Source organism: Leptonotus elevatus, chromosome 2 (genome assembly GCF_054856555.1).
Source record: "Leptonotus elevatus isolate MCC_2025b chromosome 2, RoL_Lele_1.0, whole genome shotgun sequence".
NCBI classification, from domain to species: domain Eukaryota; kingdom Metazoa; phylum Chordata; class Actinopteri; order Syngnathiformes; family Syngnathidae; genus Leptonotus; species Leptonotus elevatus.
In genome coordinates, this window is record NC_141240.1 from 9279964 (window position 1) to 9302161 (window position 22198).

General features: G+C 40.7%; 1 protein-coding gene across 1 annotated transcript; it reads right to left on the reverse strand.

The window, feature by feature from the left end:
* Nucleotides 1–1634: 1634 nt before the first annotated feature.
* Nucleotides 1635–22198, reverse strand: LOC147178336 (bile salt export pump-like). The gene is made up of 29 exons (XM_086067568.1): nt 22004–22198; nt 21617–21705; nt 21521–21539; nt 20406–20438; nt 20275–20326; nt 19897–20192; nt 19731–19818; nt 19105–19238; nt 18828–18999; nt 18278–18402; nt 16815–16989; nt 15528–15641; nt 15329–15439; nt 15137–15262; nt 14573–14776; nt 14335–14505; nt 12090–12291; nt 11959–12028; nt 11129–11249; nt 10866–11036; nt 10636–10740; nt 9965–10126; nt 8460–8663; nt 8137–8378; nt 7688–7844; nt 6579–6776; nt 4870–5076; nt 4174–4320; nt 1635–3886 (listed from the first exon to the last, which is right to left on the reverse strand). Exons 2-29 carry the CDS (start codon nt 21693–21695, stop codon nt 3686–3688), a joined length of 4086 nt encoding a protein of 1361 aa, XP_085923694.1. The 5' UTR covers nt 21696–21705; nt 22004–22198; the 3' UTR covers nt 1635–3685.

Consider the following 22198-nt stretch of genomic DNA (forward strand, 5'->3'; position numbering starts at 1 on the left):
GCAGCCATTGGATGAAATCATTTCCTGTTCACGTAGCTGAATTCATGTTATTGCACTTTCGTTAAAATGTGGCTGCAGTTAATCGATGATCAATGTTAGGGAACTCCTTAATTTCGACTTGCTAGTTTTTGTATCCTGTTTTACTGTTCTACCACAAGGTTTTGTGTGTAAGTGTGGTCAGAGTTGTGCGCAAATCTACGCACAAGTTCAAATGCTGATAAGTTTGCAGCCGACCTTTTTTAGGTCGGACCGATCAGGCGTTGTTTAGGCCGGGACAAAACCAATAAGCGATGGTGGGGTGGGGGCGGGGAACCAACACACCTAACAGACGAATGGACGCTGCAATTCATTCTGTTCTCGCATAATTACTCACTGTTTCCTTGTTGAATTTGAACAGCGACAGGCACTTTGTGCATTTTTATCTGGTAAAAGATGTTTGTGCTCCCCCTGCCCCCTTCCCAAAAACGAAACGGAAGACAACATTTTCATCCGTTGCCTTGATTGGTCAAAACAAACGTGCAAAGAAAATCAGCTCGAAGTATTGCACAGCAAGTTCCTCTTTTCCCGAACAGACCTGCCGAGTGAAGTTCCGGGTTGATAATGTGAAGAACTCCCTTGAGTTTACATTGAATCCCTTAAAAGGAAGATCTACAGGCGTGTGAAGCACGCACGATGGCTCCAGTATGTCTTGCTTGAGGAAGGGGGGAGTGTGGATAGCGGATAGCTCTTACACAATATTAATCAGAATTGTGTCGTATTTAGAATGGGGTCACATGCAACATATCATTGTAAAGAACATTTTTGAGTTAACTTCCCCTTTAAGTGAAATCCCTAGGCTAATATCTTTCTATTAAGAAGACACCTTATTCTTAAATGTCACTGTTAAAAAAAAAACAACCTTCCAATTAAGTATTGGCAAAACTAAAAACTTCATTTCATTTCTTCATTTCAGTATTTGACATTTGAGTTAGCATAGTGGCAGCGTAGCTCAGTTTTCAGTTCACACGCAATTTCTGACTCAATTGAAAAATCTGTTTCTCTTTATCTCTATAAAATATGCCCAGGCACTCACCCCTCACTCTCCCAGCCAACAGAGATGTGTCATCCAGCCTCTGGCGTCACATGGCACAAAGTCAAAGAGTGTCCTATCGCTGAATCAATTTGGAGGAGAAGTGGCGAGATAAGATTGCATCTGAAGAATGCCAATCCACCCTAGAAGGTCCTCAGATGTCACGATTAAAGACTCAATTTCCCAGAGGTCAGTGTGGTGTGATCACATATTACCACTAACTGATAGAGTGTCTCTGACATTTGCACTCCTGACGGCATCAACACACTAAGAATGCAGTGGAGAATAGTACGTTCACGTATTTGCGACAGGGGTCAATGTCTGACTGCCGAAGTAGCTCTACGACATCATCCAACTTCTTATTCGTCCGTTAGTTTCGATATGTGAAGAAAATGTATTCTTTAATTCGAAATCCCTCAATGTTGCCTTTGACATTTGACACAGCTCGCTGTATGAAATTCAGACTGGCAGCTACCTGCATTGCTAAAATATAGATTTGGGTTTAAAAAAATAATGTGAGTCATTTGGAGACAGTTGTTCGTTTGGTCAGATATGCAAACACAACCGCCAGACACTGATTTTTATTTCAAGAATTTCCATTAAAAGATTTTGTTTGAATTATTGTTATTATTTTATAAACCCCAGCGGTACGTTCATGACCACAAGAGCTGTATTTTGATGCAGTCATTGGCTTACATTAGGTACACATGCACTTTAATGACATTGAATATATGCAGCATCAAAATTCTGATAGAAAACAACAATAATTCTCACTTCACATTCATTTAACAATGTTAGTTTAGTGTTAATATTTCATTATTTCCCAGTCTTGTGCAGGAAAAAAGATGGTTCCCAAACTATTACAAACGGCTATCAGTGATGTGGCACAATTTTACACATATTGTTAAATTAATACATCTCGTATTACAAAGCTTTGTAAATGTATATGTTTTACCTAACGTTGTTTCTTAGGTCTATAATTGCCTTGGTTTGATATGTACATTTTTAGACATTCTATTAAAAAGTACAGTATGTAGAATTTAATGCCAGCTAGTGGTGAACTCATAGAATGCAACGACAAGTGCATTTTGAAGCACACGCACTTCGGAGAGACTATACTTCGCAAGCCTAACATTAATACATTTGCGAAGTTTGTCATCTTTGGGTATTCGTCGCAGAAGGATGACTGTGAAACATTTCAGCCTCCTGTAAGGCACGACACAAACGATGTAATATAATTACAGATTACTAGACCTACTACCATTATACATTTTTAAAAGATGTACGTTGATAAGATAGAACTTTTTTTTTTTTTCATATTATTGAAATTAACTCTTTTACTGCCAAACATTATCCAAAAAGACAACCCCTAGCGTGCCAGCCGATTTCAAGCATTTTCTCTCATCTTTCAAGGCAAACAGAATATTGTAAGCCATGACTATGTAAACATATGGAAGATTAGATTCCATTCTCTTGTTGGGAAAAAAAAGTATGTTTCTACCTTATTCCGTTCTTTAGTAATCACCATTTAAAAATAGGTAATTTGAGTGACACCAAGCTATAATGGAAAAAATAAGGAGAAAACAAGCTTTTTAAGAAAAGAAACATTTTCTGCACAATAGTGACTTTAACACTAATATTTTTTGTTTAGTGACACTGTGAATTAGATTTAATGTGACAAACACTTTGATCATTCTCAACAACATCCGCCATGTTTTCTTGTCATTGGATCCACGAAATCCCATTGAAAAGAGATACAATGCTGCCATTGGCTGGCCATAGTTTGTGGGTGTGTTTTTTCTATATATATATATATTTGAAAAAATTCCAGCTCATTCATAAAACCTGAGCTGCCCAAGACGTTGTGTTGCCCATTGGGGGGGGTGGACATAGTTGACGTCAATTAACGTTAATGGCAGTACTCGTTGGGATTTCCGTTAAACGTCAATTAACATTAATGGCGGGAAGTTAATAGTGTGTTTGTAAAATGAATGAAAGCCACTAGATGGCACTAAATTCTACACACCATCTCTTTTAAAAAACGTACACACCTTATTGGTTTTTAGTCCTATTACTGTATGCTGTGACACAGCATGGAGGTCCTTGCTTTTGAGCTACTTGTGTGTTGTGTAACATGTTGTTGAAATAACATAGTATGTCTGTTTTGTAAAGTATTCGCAGACAGAATTGCTTTGCTGAATAAATGATGTTGTGTTTGGTTCATTAGTAGTGGAGTGGTTCACATAGCTAACTTTCTTTTCCCATTCACAATCATAACCTATGATCAGGTCGATGTGTATCTACCGCTCACTCTAAATTAGCTGGGATGGACTCCAAAGTCTCTGTGACCCTGAACGGGATCATTACTAAAAAAATAAATAACTGCATGTTTGTCTGTCTTTAACACCAATTAAGTCCTATGCAAACCACCTTTTCTCAAAAGAGCTCAACAAACCCTCTGAGTGTAACAGGGTATTTCCACACAAATAAATACTGTCAAAGTGAAAAGATTCAAGCTCCATTTTGATGTTCAGTCAGCGTGTGATTGGCCTCAACACCTCAGACATGAACTCTCTGCTCATCTCACGTTTCCAGTTGTCGACGATGTTCGAGCCGTTAGCTGATTGGTGCTCCGGTGGTGACCAGCTTGTAATAAGCGCCCTTCAGAGCCATGAGATGGTCGTGTGTTCCCTTCTCAATCACGTAACCTCGCGACATGACAGCGATGATGTCGGAGTTCTGAATGGTGGACAGGCGGTGGGCGATAACGATGCAGGTCCTGCCCTCTCGAGCTTTGTCCAGAGCTGCTTGCACCGTCTGTGGCGGGCAAGGAGAGTAGACAGGGGAGAGAAATCATTGCCATGCAAGCGGCATAATAGTAGCAATTTCACAATCGCGGCTTGATTACTGAGAGCCCATTGCTTCCGTGACTACTTTTGCAGATCCACAACATATATAAACGTATACAGGGTCGCTATATGCCGTGAGGAAGAATAATGACGTTAATGATGTCAATAATGAACAGCTCTTCTTGCTGCCTGCAACCAGAGAATATCAAGCAGCGATGCAGGAACACAGATTCATTCGTTCATTCTGCCACTTGCCTTCTCACTCTCTGTGTCCAGCGCTGAGGTGGCTTCATCCAGAAGCAAGATCTTGGGATCACGTATGATTGCCCTTGCAATGGCAATGCGCTGCTTCTGACCGCGAGATAACTGAGAACCCTGGGCACCCACGTTTGTGCCGTATTTCTGAGTAGGAAAATCATACAGTCACATCAATATACAAAGCATGGTCAAAGCTTTGGCACACTTGTGGGGTCACATTCAAGGTGTAGGGGTAGAGTTTGCCAGTCGGCGAGCTGGCGAACTCAGTTACAGGGTTAGTAATCGCTGGGCACACTGGCGTGACGACCGGGACCTTTCCATGCCGGGCCTGGGGTTCAGGGGTACCAAACGTCCCCCGGTGCTACCTCCTCTCCTTCCTTCCTCAGTGTTCCGCCCTTCCACGCAGGTGGAGGTGGGGTGGGCCCTCTATTTTGTGACGATGCGCCTCTTGATTAAGGTATTGCAATTTATGTCAAACAAAAACCTCTGTGTGTAGATACCCGAGATACTGTGTAGGCTTCCTTTCTCTCATCGACTGAGCGACTTTATTATTTCTGCCTTTTGGTTCGTTTGCCCTTGTTGACCGATGTGCCTTAATATCCAAACAAACTAATCCCTGTGTTAAGCCTCTATGGTCTTTGTGCCAACCATCATTATGAGTCCACAGTTGTCCTTCTGCAAACATGAACCCACCTCAGGTAGAGACATGACAAATTCATGGAGCTGCGCTTTCTTAGCAGCTGAGATGACCTCATCCATGCTGATGTCCCGTGAGTTGTCGCCGTATTTGATGTTTTCCAAGATGCTGCAGTCAAACAAGATTGGCTCCTGGGACACGATGCCAATTTTGGATCGCAGGAAAGGCACGTTGACAAGAGTCGAGTCGCGCCCATCAATCAGCTGCAAGAGGCAATTGATTTTAAAATTAGTAGGAGGTAGTGTTATAATCAAACAGTAGACGTACAATCTACTTAATGAGCTTTAACGGATTGTCCCTGCTAACTGTGTGATTACTTCTAACTCTCCCAGAATCATACTATGAGTTACCAAGGCACTTTCAGCTCCATTAAGACCCTTTACATCTTGGCAGTGATTTCTCTCTGGCACGAGTCAACCTCCAATCTAGATAAGTGCCCCCACGACAGACACAGCAAAATTGTCTGACTTAAAGGTGAACAAGAATCGGAAATTTTGAAATACTTTAAACGCCAGAGACATTAAATGTCCAGCTGTCGTTGTTTGACAGGTTTCTCAATGACACCTTGAGATTTATTCAAAAAGCGACATGTTTGACATTTTCTAAAAGGTCATCATCTGCCTCAGCTATTTCATATTGACTGCTATAAATTTCGACCTCATTTTGTCATGTTAACTACAAAGACATTACCAAGCTCGACTTATACAGTGGTAACAACAGATGACCAACAAGACTTAAAAAATAATAATAATAAATAATAATAATAATAATAATAATAATAATAATAATAATAATAATAATAATAATAATAATAATAAAAATATATATAGAAATTTTTATTTTATTTTTTATTTATACATTTTTTTTGTTTATTTTTTGTTTGTTTTTTAAAGCACATTATAATTTGTTAATAAATATAAAATAATTTGAATGTTTGCTAAACTTTGACATGTTTGTAGCTTTATACCATTGGGAACATATTGGTTGTAATATATAATATAATGTATTTTGTATATACTGTACTGTATATCCTGACCTATCAACTACCGGTATACATGTGGAAACCATGGTACATTGAATGATGTGTTTGCAGTACTTGAGATCTGATGGTAATATAAAAATGATCGCATTAATCACTATTTTGACCGCAGATGATCCTTTAGCTTGACAGTGGAAAAGGGTAGCACAGGTTGTGTTTGAGCAATAAACATAACTACATGCATTAAAGTAAAGCATTTAATAAATGTTTGCGTATGACATTCAGAATATCTGTTCATGTCAAACTATTGGGGTCTTTTCTTTTTCCTTTTAAATTATGCAAGTAATTAGCTGATTAGAAAAAGAGGATGAGAGTGTGCACTGTAGTGGATCAAAATTTTTTGAATACGTCCTCATAACATTAAATGTCGAAAGAATTAACACATAACAGGTGCTCTTCAAATGTGGCGGGCCGAAATGTTGATTTAAAAAAAAGCCTTTTTAATTAAGTGATTCATCGTGATTAATCAAAATTCTAAGATGTGATTAATATGATTAAAAAATATAATCGTTTGACAACTCTAATATATATATATATATATATATATATATATATATATATATATATGTATATATATATGTGTGTGTGTGTGTACTGTAGAAAAGTGCACAGTTCAATAATGTGAAAGCAGTGATCATGCACAGCATTTAGCCGCGTCCACCTCACCACTCTGCCCTTGGCGGGGTCGTAAAACCTTTCCAGAAGCTGCACGCTGGTGCTCTTCCCACAGCCGCTGCTACCCACAAAGGCCAACGTCTGGCCGGGCTTCACTGCCACATTCAAGCCATTGAGGACCTGGATGTCTGGCCGGGTCGGGTAAGTGAACTTGCAGTCAATGAACTCAATGTTCCCTTGGAAGTTATTCTGTTAGAGAAGGGTTGGGGGTGGGGCAAACAAAAGGGGTGCAAAGGTTTAGTGTTGTTTTGGGAAAAGTTATCTTCTATACTGGCCCCCACTATATCACATATTTGTGCATTTTGGCCATACATTCCTTTCATACTTGATTTTTTTTCTTTTTTCTTTTTTTTACAGCAATACGTTAATTTTATTTTAAATGTGTTAAAGTGTGTGGGAGGGGTAGTAGCATTTACTTTTAACATTATTTTTAAATAGGGATTGACTGTACAACCTGTTAACAAATAAGAGGTTCACTTTACCACATATTGTGTATAAATGCTCATTTAAATAAGGATGTGCATGTCTCTATTTTTATTAAACCAATGTACGTCCCAGTGTCTTAATTTGTCATGCTCAAATGCATATATAAAAGATCTACTCTTCAAAAACAAAGGGTTTGAAGTAAACAAAAAAATGACCAACGAAGGCCTCTCTTACATGAAAACTACATTCAGAAATGGCACAAACTCACTCAACTTACTCAAACGTTTCATTTAGTATGTCTATGTTTTTAGCGGACACTGGATTTTATTGTCAACGGTTCACTGTTGGTTGTGCATAACAGTGGCTTCATAACAAAGAGTACATGCCAATATTATTTTTCTTCTTTTTTTTGTATTTCTCATTTCAATTCAGAACCAAGACTGTTTTGTGCAGATCCATCAAACAAAAGTCTAATTAAAATTATTGAAATCCATTGTACAAAGCTGGAGAGGAGGATTTTTCATTCAAATAGGACAGTAATAGTCATTGTAATAAAATGAAGTGATAAATTAAGTTGACTTTGTTGCTGTTTTCTTTCACTAAGTCAATAAGTAATAACTTTTTTCACACCCAATAAAAGCAGCAAACACACATCACAAAATGTGCCAACATACCCATTTGTCTCCTTTGTCACTGTATACACTAATCTTGGGCACTCGGTCCAGCAGCTGGAAGAAGCGCGAAGCTGAAATTTTGGCCTTGGCATAGTCGGGAGTGTAGGAGGAGGCTCTTCCCAAGGCTGTGCCGCTTGTGACGATGGCAGAAATGACCCTGCACAAGATGAAACAAGTGCTCATTTTACACAAAGAAAAAAGAGAGTTCAGGGCTTTTCAGTGAAGGATAGTGAGCCTCCTGTCAGAGAACAGAGAACAGAGAACAGAGAACGGCTGAGATCTCCCCCGTCTCCTCTTATCGTGGGAAATAAAAATTGATCAATTCAATAAAGCTGGCGTTAGATTTGCGGGTTTAGATGTATGTTTTTTCAGTCGTTTTTTTAGCTACTCCGCCTGCCTTAAAATCCTCTACAGCTCGCACTTTGGAAGCATCACCTTATGTCTCGTACCTGAACACCAAGCTGAAATGGAGTCCTTCTTGGCGCACCAAGTAGCCCCCGAACCGATAGGAGGCAGAGTTGGTCAAGAAGACAACACATTGGGCAAAACCGTAACAAGCCCCGTAGACGTTAGCCTTCTTCAGGGCTGCCTGGTAAGGAGCATCCAGCTGTGCGATATACGTGTCCACAAAATTCCTCTCTTTTCCAAGACCAGCGATGGTGCGAATGTTATTGAGGGCTTCGCCTGAAATCTGCAAAATGCGTAAAAGGGCTCAAAGCGTGATTTGGAGTGAAAATACCACATCCAGAAAGAAATCTAACAGGATGCTGACCTGTCCTGCAGCCTCCATAGCTTGTTTGTCTTGCTTGGCAAATCCGGTGAGCATCTTGGCCTGGAAACCGCCTGACAAAGCGATGAAGGGCAGGAAGCACAGGATGAGCAGCGTGAGCTTCCAGCTGAAGTAGAAGGACATGAGGATGGCCACTCCAATGTTGGTCAGAGAGTTGACTATCATGCCGATCTGGGAGCCAGTGGCCTTGAAGAAGGAAGTATTGCAGCCTTGTGAGTCATTTATTTTTGTATTTACTTGTGACTTGACTATACAATCCAACCAAAATAAATTGGAACAGAGAGGCTCTTTTTTATGCAGACTGAAAATATCTTGGGATTGGCACCAACAGATTAATATGGTAAAATCGATCAACATTTCAGCTTTTATTTCCAGGTCTCCCTCTTTTTTTGGGGGGGAATAAGCCCATTTTCATCTGAACGAAAATATCGGATCATGTGACAGACTGGTATGTTTTTGTTACACTGTTCTTTAATTTTCAGTTATTTCAATAATTGTTCAAAAGCACACTAGGTGACGTGACATTTTGTGTTTGGTGTGAACCTTGCATTATTTAGGAGCATGTGTTTTACCTTCTATAGAGAAGACAAAGAAATCCCCAAGTCAAATAAAAACGGAAAAGGCTGTGGCAAAAGCTGGAAAGGCCCAAGCCGACAAAAGAATAACATTTTTGTGGGTCACCAGCTCGATGCAGTTATTGCAAAAATAATTAGCAAATAATTACAGTTGGTGTTTTATCACAAATAATATTGCTCATTTGGGTATCATATCCAGATGGAAGCTGCTAATCCCAATTATTTTCCGTCTACAGCAAAAATAAAGGAATTGGCCTGACCATTCTAATACTTGGCAGGAGAATATTCAACAGTCTTCACATGTGAACATTCATCCTACTTTTCATCAGCTGCCAAAAGCAACCGTGTAAAGATTCTAGTAACCTGCAGATTGTACATTAAGTCCATTATAATACCGATAAAAGCATTTCTTTAAAGCTAAAAATTGCAGTCTCATTAAACAAGATGATTTGAACTGACCTTAATAAATCATAGTGATGGCATCAGAGCAATCGGATTTGACACTCCATTGATCCTGCTTTTACACACCCAGTGGAATCTCTCAGGTCGTACAAAAACCTCCACTTGGCAAGCAAACGCTGCACATGTGAAGTTCTGTAAGTGCAGTACACTCACATTCAAAGCAGTAAGACCCCCGGTGTCAACTTTATAGTGTGAACTCTCATACGTACGTACTGCTAAGGATGTTTTTTTTAAATGTCTGTTTGACCCTTTATTATTTGTATTTCCTTGATTTCCTTTAGTAAAAACTGTTTTGAAAGCTGTTAAAATAGGAGGTCAAACAGTGCCCTGGATTGGATTGGGCTCAGACTTAGAGTTATATAATGATAGTATGCTTGACTCTTATCTTGAAAGATTAATAGTAATACATTAGGCCGAGATGTCTCTGTCTTTGTTTGCCCGTTGCCTCACCCCTTGAACTTGGGAGGCGTCAGTCGCCAGTCGTGTGGTCAGAGCTCCAGGGCTGTTTTTGTGATCATCAAACCAGCCAATCTCCTGGCCAAGCATGGCATGAAAGCCAAGGCGACGTAACCTTCGTGTGAGCAGCTCTCCAGACTTGGAGAAGGCATAACCCTGAAGATGCACACAATAATCAATTAGAGACCTCAGGTACAAGTAAATATAGAGTTTGGACACAATTTTAGCGTGTGTCTTTGGCGATTTGTGTCCTTTCATCCTTGAGAATATTTGTAAGATCAGTAATCATAACAAAAGTTGGAAGAGAGGGCCTATCTCAGAATCTGTTCAAGTTCATCCCACAGGTGTTTGGTTCTTTCGCCCGAAACCGACCACAGCAGGCCTTCATGGACTTTACTCCATACTGGAGCAGAAAAGTGCCTTCTCCAAATTGCTCCCACAAATTTGGAAGCATACTCCAACCCCTGACTTATTAGACTTCTGTCCCAAGACCTTTGACAATAACAAATAATAATGTTTAATCAAAAACAAATATATATACAATATCAGGGACCTTCAACTTAAGGAGAAATCCTGGATGCTGGGTGTTAGTTTTGGTCTTTTATGACTTTTCCCAGCCTTGAAGTAGAAGGGAGACTAAAGCAATCAACCAACTGTTACTTTACCTGCAGCATTTGAGTGAAGAACGAGACAACGCCGACCATAACAAAGAACAGGCAGATGCTATCAATCTCCTTTCTCTGAACTTCGGGATCTGTAACTGAAAAAGTCTGCACACACACAAGAAAAAAACAATTGACCACTTGCCTTTTTGCCCTCTAGAAGTTGCTCCATGATTCTAACAGTGCTGGAGAGTATAATATGTCAAATCTATGCAGTTTAAATGTAACCTCACCGCCAATATTTGACTGAAGAGAAGTGAGTAGACAGGGTTGACTCCTCCATTCACAGCTGCTCCCAAAGATCCAAAAAGCATGTAGGGCCACTCGGGCAAATTGTACTTCAGGATCCTGGCGACTGGCGCTGGCTCCACTGGATCCTCCTCCTCCTCCTCTTGAATGGCATTCTGAATATTCAGCATCACAATGTGTAGAAAGTTAACAAAGCTTATGGTTGTGGAGAAGAATGAATGCCTTCACCCACATGATTAATCGGTACCTTGGATTTGTCTGCTTGACACACGGAGTAGGCTCTGGGGCCCAGCTCTCCGGCAATGGAAACAGAAGATTCTGGAATCAGGTTGGATAGCTGGGATCGGGATCTCTGGCGGATGGAGGCTCTACATGCACAAAAGGATCAAGTGTAATAAGTACATTTTAATGAACCTCCTGTGCGGTTTTGTTGTTTTTATGATGTAAGAGGCTTTCTGCTGACCTCAGTTCAGGTTGAACTGTAAATAAAAAGTAAAAAATGTGTAGAGGTGCATTTGTGTTTGGTTGTCCACCCACATTGTGGCAAGCAGCAGTTTGTACAGTCAGCAGTGTGCACTCTGACATCAACAAGGTAGTAGAGACCTTTTTTTTATTTTTATCCACAACCAAACAAATAGACATGGATCTCTGTTCTGTTGACAGTCGCTTAACTCATAAGTCAACAGCAAATCTTGTCACTAAAACAACGTAGACAACAAGCCTGGTGAAAGTGCAACAAAAGGGAACTAAAAGTAAACAATAATCTGCGCCATATTTTCTTTCATTAACAGATTACTTTCTGGTTTGTGAATAATAATAATAATAATAATAATAATGTTGGGGGGAAACTGACAAATAATTAACCATTAATAATAATTAATAATAATAATAATAATTAATAATACTAGTAATTACTAATAATAATTAATAATTATAATTAATAATTATTATAATAATAATATAATACTGAGACTCTATGACTTATTTGCATGTGTTCTGGGGCAGAGGCAGTTCTTCTGAAACTCACACACACACACTGAACAAGCTAATTGTTATACAATATACAGTAAATAGTACCTCATGCTGGCCCGGTAGCTGCCGGCTCTGGACAGGCTGAGCTTCTCTGGTGCATTTTCCTTTTCAGCCACTGGGAGCAATAAGGATTGTAAGTAGAAATAAAACATGTTTGTGTGAAGTCTAGAACCCACTTTGCCGAGCCTTCTCATTGAGGGCCTTGTCCCCTTGGCTCTGTAAGGTAACAAGGGTGAAGTAGACGCCTTTCCTGTCCAGTAGCTCGCTGTGCTTGCCCCTCTCGACTGCCTGGCCATGTTCAAAGCCCACAATCACGTCAGCGTTCTTTATAGTGGACAGCCGGTGGGCAATGGAGATGGTGGTCCGTCCCATACGCACCTTCAGCATCAACGATCAAATAAAAAATGCATTTAATGGAACAGAAATAATCAGCAGTGATCAATCAAATCAATTACCAAAAACACAAGCTAAAGTTGTTCCACTTGATTGCATTATTTATCTAAATTTTGCTGGATGTGTATAGCAATTAATAATTTTCAGTATAGTATATTCCTTTTTTTAATTATGCAACTTCTCCTAATCAAACTCTCCATCTTAAAAAATGTAGATTAACCATGCTTGCTCCTCACATTTATTCTCTGAGCTAAACCTAACTGCACCAAACAACACTCATAGATGTACAGAAGTAGTAGCCGCACTCCCCTAGACAGTAGAGATTACTAGTATTGAATATCTTTGTTTTCTTGTAATGGCTGTAGACCCTTCTCGTGTGACATCATGTTTGTGCACTGTGGTCAAAGGCTTCCATATTAGAGGGCGGCGTGGGATAAAAGAGGCAAAATACTCAGCTAGTCTTTTTTGTGTTCACGTTGGTGAAAATGTGCTGTTTACAGTTGCTCTAATCGCTCAAGTAGAGATAAGAAACCATTCTTTCTGATACCGGCAGTGATTGTGAACTGGGTTGGACGAAAGCATTGATTAAAAGAAGATGAGCACGATCTATCACATCTTCACCGAGACCGGCATGACCACTTCACACCCTCAAAACATAAAAGGATATGCTCTGATCACTTAATATCAGGTACTTTTTTCCTTTTTCATGTGAGGCAAGGTCATAAGATCAACCTTTGATTGTAAATTTGAAGCAGTGATCTCTGCTGAGCGATGTGTTGTAAAAATGTGGTCTCTTTGTTAGCAGCTAGTGAGCTAAGCTAACTTGATAGGAATTCATCCGGACTCAAACGCTTTAATAAACGACGTTATACACCATTAAAGTAGTCATCGATGTATTGTGTCGACAGGGTTGGGGGATCTAGGTCCAGAAAGTAAAAACCCTGCCAGAGATATAGGTGCTTCGAATTAACTGGCAGGTAAACGAGCTCATAGAAGCACCTGCTAAGTAGTAGCACATGTGGCAAAAGTAGAACTGTTTCAGGGTTTGTTCTCTCTGGACCTGGATTCCCCAACCTTGTGTGTCAACCAAAAGCAACAAATCTTTGCTGTCTTTGTTGTTTAACCGCGACAGTCACATTTTGAACCTTGTTTCCCAAGTCCCAACGGATTTTGCCAGCCCCATTCTTTTGTCGCACTTTTACACAGGTTGCGTCCCAGCATCCCATTTTTAAACCAATTGTTTGGGCCATGCGTATGTCAATCACAGTTGTCATATCAATTCATACAATTAACCAATTAAAAAGGAATTTAACTATAATATTAGTTCCTATTTACTTTTACAGTCACGTTTGCGTTCTTATTCTTATCCGCAGCCGCTAGCATGCATGTTTTTGTCATACCGGAACGAGAACTACTTCCTGCTTCTATGTCTAAGAATCATGGGAAATATAGTCCTACTAGCCTAATACTGCGGTCGCTAGTCAGACCCAATGCAAGTTTTTCTGCTGCCGTATTTCCAACGTTACAATGCGGGACTGACATGAGGTAAACAGCACAACCAGCTTCCAAAAGCTGCCTTGACCGAGCAAAGACGGTTGGATAATGGTGAGTGCAGTGATTGTTTAACACAATTGAACTGTCAACCAAGCAATAACACAACCACCTGTCACCAAATTGACTTGCAATTAAATTAATTTGTTATAAATAGTTCCTGGTGTTGTATATTTCATTTTCATCAAAATGGTAGTGTCCCAGTTTTTGATTTTGAAAATCTGATCACCCTATCTTTCACCCATCTAGGAACAAAGTAATTACTAATTATATAATTCCAGGCTCAAGTCCTCGCAAGTCTAGGCACTCTTCTTAACAACCAAAACATTTACCATGTTGTGAAAACTTGATTGAAGAGACAATTGATCAACGACCACTTCCACACAATGTTGGTTCTTTTGATGTAAAATTAGTAAGGTCCTATTGTTGTAAACTGGTGCTACATAAAGATACACAGCGAATTGAGAACAGACGTACTTTATCTAAGGCCTCTTGTACCACAGCCTCACTCTCGTTGTCCAAGGCAGAGGTGGCCATGTCAAGCAGCAGGATGCGAGGATTCCTGACCAGAGCCCGGGCGATTGCAATTCGCTGCTTCTGACCGCCACTCATCTGACCGCCACCCTCCCCCACTAGGGTGTTGAATTTCTGTGAAATCCCAGCAAATACGTTTTTAACATCACGCAGGTCCACCAAATGTTTATTGGATCGGCACCTGTGGCAGATCCATTATGAAGTCGTATGCGTTGGCCTCTTTGGTGGCAGTGATGATGTCGTCCATTGAGACGCCTGGTCGACCATAGCGTATATTCTCAGCGATGGTGGTGGCGAACAGCACAGGCTCCTGCTCCACGATGCCGATGAGCGAGCGCAGCCATTGGATGTTCAGCCCACGGATGTCATGACCGTCCAGGGTCACCTGAGACACAGACAGCAGCTTGTCAAGATAAAATTGCTTGATGATGGTGCTTAAGTACATAACGTCCCCTTCGACACAGACACACACACACACAAATATGGTAGCCTCAAATAATGAGAGTCTACTTCACTCTGCAGAAGCAGGGAACATTATAAAAATGAGGTGTTCAAATCCAGTAAAAGGGGAAAAATGAGGCTATTTGGACCAATTGGCAAAATAATGAAACCGTTTATCATTCTCAAAGATAGTTATTTTTAAAATGATAACAAAGGTGAAGAGAAAAGCAATCTTCAGTGCCTGCATGCATCAATGACCCTTCCAGAATGGGGTTGTGAATATACGTCTTCAAGTTAAACCTACCATGCCCTCTTTGGGGTCGTAGAAGCGCTGAATGAGCTGGACAGCTGTGCTTTTCCCGGCGCCGCTCGGTCCAACAAAGGCAGTGGTCTCACCCGACTTCACTACGACACTGAGCCGGTCCAAGATCTGAGCAGAAGATGGCACAGTGTGCCTTCATCGCTCTATTGTAATTGCAAAGAAAGAGTCAAATACCTTCACTTCTGGCCGGGATGGGTAGTGAAAGGTCACGTTGTGAAATTCAATGTCGCCTTTCACCCTATCAAGTTTATATCCTGCCTCAGATAAACAGTCAATCTCAGGCTCCTGATGAAGTCGGGGAAAAGGGGACTTGTTAAAGCCACAATGGGTCAACTTTGATGGATGCCAATATTAGACACCAGACATTTCTTACTCTTTCAATGGTTTCAAAGATGATAGTGGCAGCTCCACGGCCTGCGGCAAATGCCTCCAGACATGGCGATGCTTGTCCCAAATTCATGGCTGCTATCAGAACACCAAAGAATACCTGGCAAGGCAAAAAGGCCCGGCAAGATATTGTAATAGTAGTAGCACTGTACAATATATTAAAAAAGGGAAAATAATGATGATTTTCATTTTTTTAAATGGTGTGCTTAAAATGTCTGAGTGAGATGAAGACTTTAAGGGAATATAGCTGCGGTTTTGCCAAGTAAAAAGCAAACCTCATCATAGTGCTGGAGCGGATATTAAAATTTAACAAGACCTTAGGGGAAATGTAATGACCCATTACAGGGATGGGCAACTTTGATGAACGCTATAGGGCCACAAATGTTTTATCCATTTCCCTCGGGGGCCAGTAATAGTGTTTTTTTTTAATGAGCAGCGCAGCAAAAATATAGGTTAATAACGTAATCATTATCACTGGAAATTCATTATAAGCATTCATGCATTACATTCATTTCCTTTACAAGCCCATAATGTTTCAATTCATGAATCGACTTGAACACTCTCAAATAAAATTTTAAGTAGTCATGTTCTTTAAATGAAGTATCATTAGTTCCAGTATAACGAGTAACGGGATAACTTATTATTTTATTGTTTTGTTATTTTGTTTCAACGATAATGTCTTTACAAGCTGTTTGCTATTATAGATCATTTAGTCTTTGTGTGTGGTAGTGTACTGGTGACTCATCTAAACACATTAGTGGTTAATTGGTAAGAAAATCTGTTTATTTTGGTCAAATTTTCTTCATCCTTTCTTTTTTGCATAAGCTTAACCTACATTAGCTTGAGGGTAGGGATGCACTGAAAATTTTAAACCGAAAATGGCCGCAGAGGACTGCCTCTTCAGAAGCCGCTGGACAGATAAGCACAAATGTCACGCTGTTACGGGGAAGTCAAATATGTCCCAGAGAGGACCAGATGAGACAACATGCATGGGAGATTGATTATTTGGAGTTTGCTAGTGAGTCTTTAAGTACAGCGGCTTGTGTTTGGCTCACATAAGATGTGTGCTCTACAAACAAAAAACAAAAAACAAAAAAATTGCCAAAATGCTAGTGATTTTATCCCATTATCCCATCTTTCCCCGTGTACAAAACTAGCTTTGCAAATGCAGCTGGCTGGATAATGTGGCTGCAACCGCTCCTCTAAGTCACTCATCATCCACAAAATGTCCATAACCTGCATATCCTCATATGTTGGCATGGGGAGGTGTCACCTGCAGAAGTGTCCCTGGTGAGTATTCTTCTGTGTCCACCACAAGACTGGAGCCGTACCAGAAAGCCAGGCCGTAGCACAGGAAGATAATCAGCCACATGTATCCAGTGAAAAAGCCCATGATCAAACCCTTTCTGATGCCCCAGCGCTGTGCTGACACGAGGTTCTTGTCATACCTGGAGGGAACGAGCAGTTTACAATGCAACACATTTGGCATCCATCCATAAAGTTTCTACACAGCTTGACCTCCTTATAGGGTCGTGGGTGAGCTGGAGAAATTTCCCTGCTGCGGAGTACACCCTGGACTGTTTACCAACCAATCACAGGGCATATTAGCATATTGGCACCCTAAGGCACACCTGTGCAATAACGATGCTGTCTAATCAGCCTCTTGGTATGACACACAGCAAAGGAGAAGTACTTGCTAACACTAATTCAAACAAAATTCAAAATATCTACCAACACCTTTCACAAATCATTTCAAATTCAAATGATGATCCACCGGCGGGATCCCAAGGCTGTCCAGGCCAGCCATGGGACATAGTCTAGTCTTTCCAGCGTGTCCTGGGTCATCCCTGTGGACTCCCGCCGGTGGGACATGCCTGAAACACCTCTCCAGAGAGGCGTACAGGAGGCATTCGAACCAGATGCCCGAGCCACCTCAACTGGCTCCTCTCCACGTGGAGGAGCAGCGGCCCGACTCCGAGTCCCTCCCGGATGACCGAGCTTCTCACCCTATCTCTAAGGGAGAGCCCGGACACCCTGCGGAGAAAACTCATTTCGGCCGCTTGTATCCGGGATCTTGTTCTTTCGGTCACGACCCACAGCTCGTGACCATAGGTGAGGGTAGGAACGTAGATCGACCGGTAAATCGAGAGCTTTGCCTTTCAGCTCAGCTCATGGTGGAGGAGTTTGTGTGTCCCAATGATTCTAGGAGCTATGTTGTCTGGGGCTTCATGCCGCCGGCAAGGTCATCCATGGCAAACAGGTCCTCGGTGAGGGGCCAGACAAAGCACGGCTCACCGACCCCTTATGACGAGTGCAATGAATGGACAGACGTTTCCCTTGCCCTGACGCGGGTCACCGGGGCCCCCCTCTGGAGCCAGGCCTGGAGGTGGGGCTCGTTAGCGAGCGCCTGGTGGCAATGGGGCCCAGCCAGACACAGCCCTAAAAGGCAACGTGGGTCCCCCTTCCCATGGGATCACCACCAGTGGGAAGAGCCAAAGGGGTCGGGTGCATAGTGGTCCGATCTTCTGCTACAGAAGCTAGCTCAAATTATTATTATTATTATTATTACCATCATCATCATCATCATTATTATTGTTATTATAGATGGGATAGAAAGATGGATTGAAATTGACCTTTTATGTACATGGAAAGGCTTGGATTATTTGTATTTCAGTTAATTACAAAAAAGGTTTTATAAAAGCAATTACATTTTTGTTCAGTATATATATTGCATACCGTTGCACTTCTGTTTTCTCTCCGCCAAAAGCAGCCACCGTTCTGATTGAGGAGAGGACTTCATCTGCAATGGCTCCAGCCTTAGCATAGGCCTGCAGCTCCATGCCTGTCAGCTTAGCCACGAACTGGACCCAAAGTATAAGCAAAGAAGTCAAATCATATTGAGTCAAATGTTTCCCAAGAATTCACATTTCCACAGAGTGCTGATCTACTGCATGTGTTCCCATTGCAGAGTGCGCATGCAGGATGGTGATAACAGCATAAGTGCCATAAGTGTGATCCATTATAACTCACCAACAAATTACTTAAAGAGAAATGTAATCAAATAGTGTTTTTCAATTTCCATTTCTATTCTAACACCAAAGTTATTATTTTCTTCCAAAGAATACAATTCCAAATCCACACACATGATGTCAAAAAGTGTACTGTAAAAAAATTGTTACATTGGCACCCATACAGCTTTTGCTCATAGACATGCAAACCATCAAGCATATTAATTTCAAAGTGAACATCAAAGCATGAAGAAGGAAGTTAAGTCGGAGAGTCTCACCAGAGCCATAAGGCCAGCTCCTACGCCAATTAGTGGACTTGCTGCCACAATCACAAGCGTTAACTTCCATCCTTTCACAAAGCCGATGCAGAAGCCACACACAAAGGTGGTGAAACGCTGCATAAAAATGGCGACTTGGTCCGCAATGGCGTCATTGATCTTGTTGATGTCACTGTGTTGTCACAGACATGACATGATGCAGTCAGCATACGCGGGATGCCCCCATTTCCTTCCAGTAGTGAGGTAATGACGCTGTGGCGATGACCAGCTAACTCACTCAGACATGCGTGTATTGAGCTCTCCCACCGAGGTGCAGTCAAACCAGCCAATCTCCATCCTCATCACTTTGCTGAAGTAGATTTTCCTTATGAGCTGGATTTGCTTGGCGGCAGCAGACACCCATAGAGAGATCTGTCAGACATAAGACGTATAAGAGCGCAAGAAGGACAGACTTTCACATTTATGTTCACTTTCTTTCTGGGTTTGTAAACTTTGCCAATTTCCCTGTTGTTTAAGTTTCTTTTCACACATGCAAAAAACTAACAAACAAAATCAAAGGAGATGATTGAAGTCTGTGTTCCCTTCCACAGCGGCGTAAACCTTCCTCTTTTTCCACCAGAGGTGGCAAATCCGGGTCCAGAAAGTAAAAACCCTGCCACAGTTTGGCTTTAGGCCCTTATGTTAGCTTGCTAGCTCCCTAGCAGGTAAACTAGCACCCGGGGAGGTAGCTAGGGAGCTTGCTAGCTAGCACCTGGGGCTAAAGCCAAACTGTGGCAGGGTTTTTACTTTCTGGACCTGGATTTGACACCTCTGCAAATTAGACCCTAACATTCACGCCCATCAAATTGACAATACAGCCCCTAGAGTTTAATAAAATGAACCAACAGAAATAAGGTTACTAACCTGAAAGTATCCCAAAATGAAGACGGCCGCTGCAATTCCAACGTAATAGAAGGCAAATTGGGTCATTTCATATTCAATGTCAAGTATCCTGAAAATCAGCATGCAGCCATGAAATATATTGTGCACAAAATATTTGACAACCTTGTGTTTCCCGCCACCAACGTACCCGCATGACCTGCCCCTCAACGGTACGAGGGTTCCCCACTCGGAATAGTTGACAGAGCTCCAGTATGACTGGTTCAAGCCTACGAATGTGTCAGTGTAGTTCTTCCACTGGATGGTGTTGTTCACACACTCCTTGCGCTCGTCACTTAGCTCATTCAGCTCAATGTCGTACTCGATGAACGTGTCGGTAAGCAGGCCGAACACGAGCAGCATAAGAGGCTGGGCCGAGCCGTGCAGCACGGCGCATAGGCTCCCCACCACCATCATCAGCACTTCCTTGCATGTGGCGAAACAGAACTGGATATATGCATAAAAGAGATTGTTTGCATTTGAGAGTAGCTGCATAGCGAAAATATGAATGCCAATGTGCGTCTTTTACCAGCTGAAAGAAGCCAACTCTAATTGCAGGTTGCTCCTTGCTCCCCTGTCCTCTGTTTGGAAGGAAATACTTGCACTTTATTTATTATTACTGAGACGAAATCTCAATCTTATTTAAACTGCTCTACTCACTTTTCCTCCCTCTCCTTGGAAGTTGACATGGTCCTGCATGGAATCAAAACATGCAAGCAAATAATTTGATCAACAACATCGAATGAATACTTTACCAGTTCTATTCAGTCTAAAGTAGGTTATTTAAAACTAGGGCTGTCAAAATGCGTGCGTTCATTTTGAGTTAATTAAAAATTCCTTAAATGCCACACAAAAAAAAACTAACGCACAATTAATGACTGCACCACTGAATTCCAGTCGCAACGCCGCAGACACATTTAAATTTAGCAATAATACATTTAATAATAATGCATATATTTGTGGAGACTGGGGTCAAGTTGTATTTTACAAATTTAAAAATGTGCAGAATGTCTCACGTTACTTCACGTTAAAGATGAGATAGCTCTTAACATGAAAAGAAAAATGTACTGAGCTGTCACCAATGTCTTACATATGCAATTGTGCCATCTAGTGGCAGAAAAATGACCTCAACACAAATCAATATCACACTCGTTAGTTACAGTACAGTAAGTACATCTTTTTGATTTTAGCTCAATTTTATGAATTATTATGAAATTGCTGTATCACTGACTAAAAAGATGCAGCCATATTTCTCAGTTTAACATTTTCTTTCTTTCCATTGTTATGTCAACAAGAGTATGAAAAAATAAGGTAAAAAAATATTTAATTTTTTTAACATTTCAACAGATGTAAAATTTGCAATTAATCATGAGTTAACTATTGAAGTCATGCAATTAATTACGATTAAAAATTGTAATCGCCTGACCCCCCTCAAACTTATCGGTGCACTTTAGATAATACATTCACATTGCACAGAGCATTATGCACTACCAAGTCACCAAGAGATATTAATTGAGCAATGTGTTCAGTCTTCTGATTGCAATTGGCAGTAATGTTAATGTACAACAGCAATGCATAATATTATATGGTCTATTTTCAGCTACATGAGGGGAAAAATATTGGAAACTCGACACACCATTAAATTATTTTGTCCATAATGTTGTGGCTTGTGAATACATGTTCAAATAAAATTGTATTTAGAGCAGCAGCAAAATGTATTACCATAGTGGTCCATACTAAAAAAATAAAAACATAAAATCAAATATAATACATACATGTATGATCCAGCTGGTTCTGCAAAACATGAAAAATGCATTACAATTTGATTGATATTGAAGTAAAACCCTCTTTGAAGACTGGATTTGATTTACCTTCATCCGTAATGTCATAGCTGTGATTCTCCTGCCCAAGCTTTTTAATACTTTGCAATTTCACTGATCCGGATGGCATATCGGCTCATCTTGAAAGAGCAAAGTAAAAGTAAAAAAATCGTCACCCTCTTGAAATAATGGCCTAAGTCATATTTTGACAAAAAAATAAAAAACTTAAATATCTGCTTCAGATGCTGACCACCTGTGCTAAAATTGTCTACATCCATAGCTGAACAGATCATTGAAATTAAGTTGTGAATAAACATAATAAAATCAATGTTTGGTTCAGTTTTTAGTGTTTTCTGGGGAAAAAACAGAAATTCTGACTTAGGCCATTATTTTAGAAAATATGTGACTCTAAAGTGCAGAACAAGAAGAGACATTTACCGACAGGTGTCCTTTCACAAGCAAATGTTTCTTGTCCTTTTTAGAACCTATCATGGGTCCCCAGTACAGCAGTCAGGTCAAATGATCCTTCAGTAGCTCTTTAGCGCTCAAGTCCGTTATGGTGACATGCAGCCTATACGTCCCCCCCAATACTATAGAGCCAGTTGTGGCCGCATACCACTTGTATATAGGAGG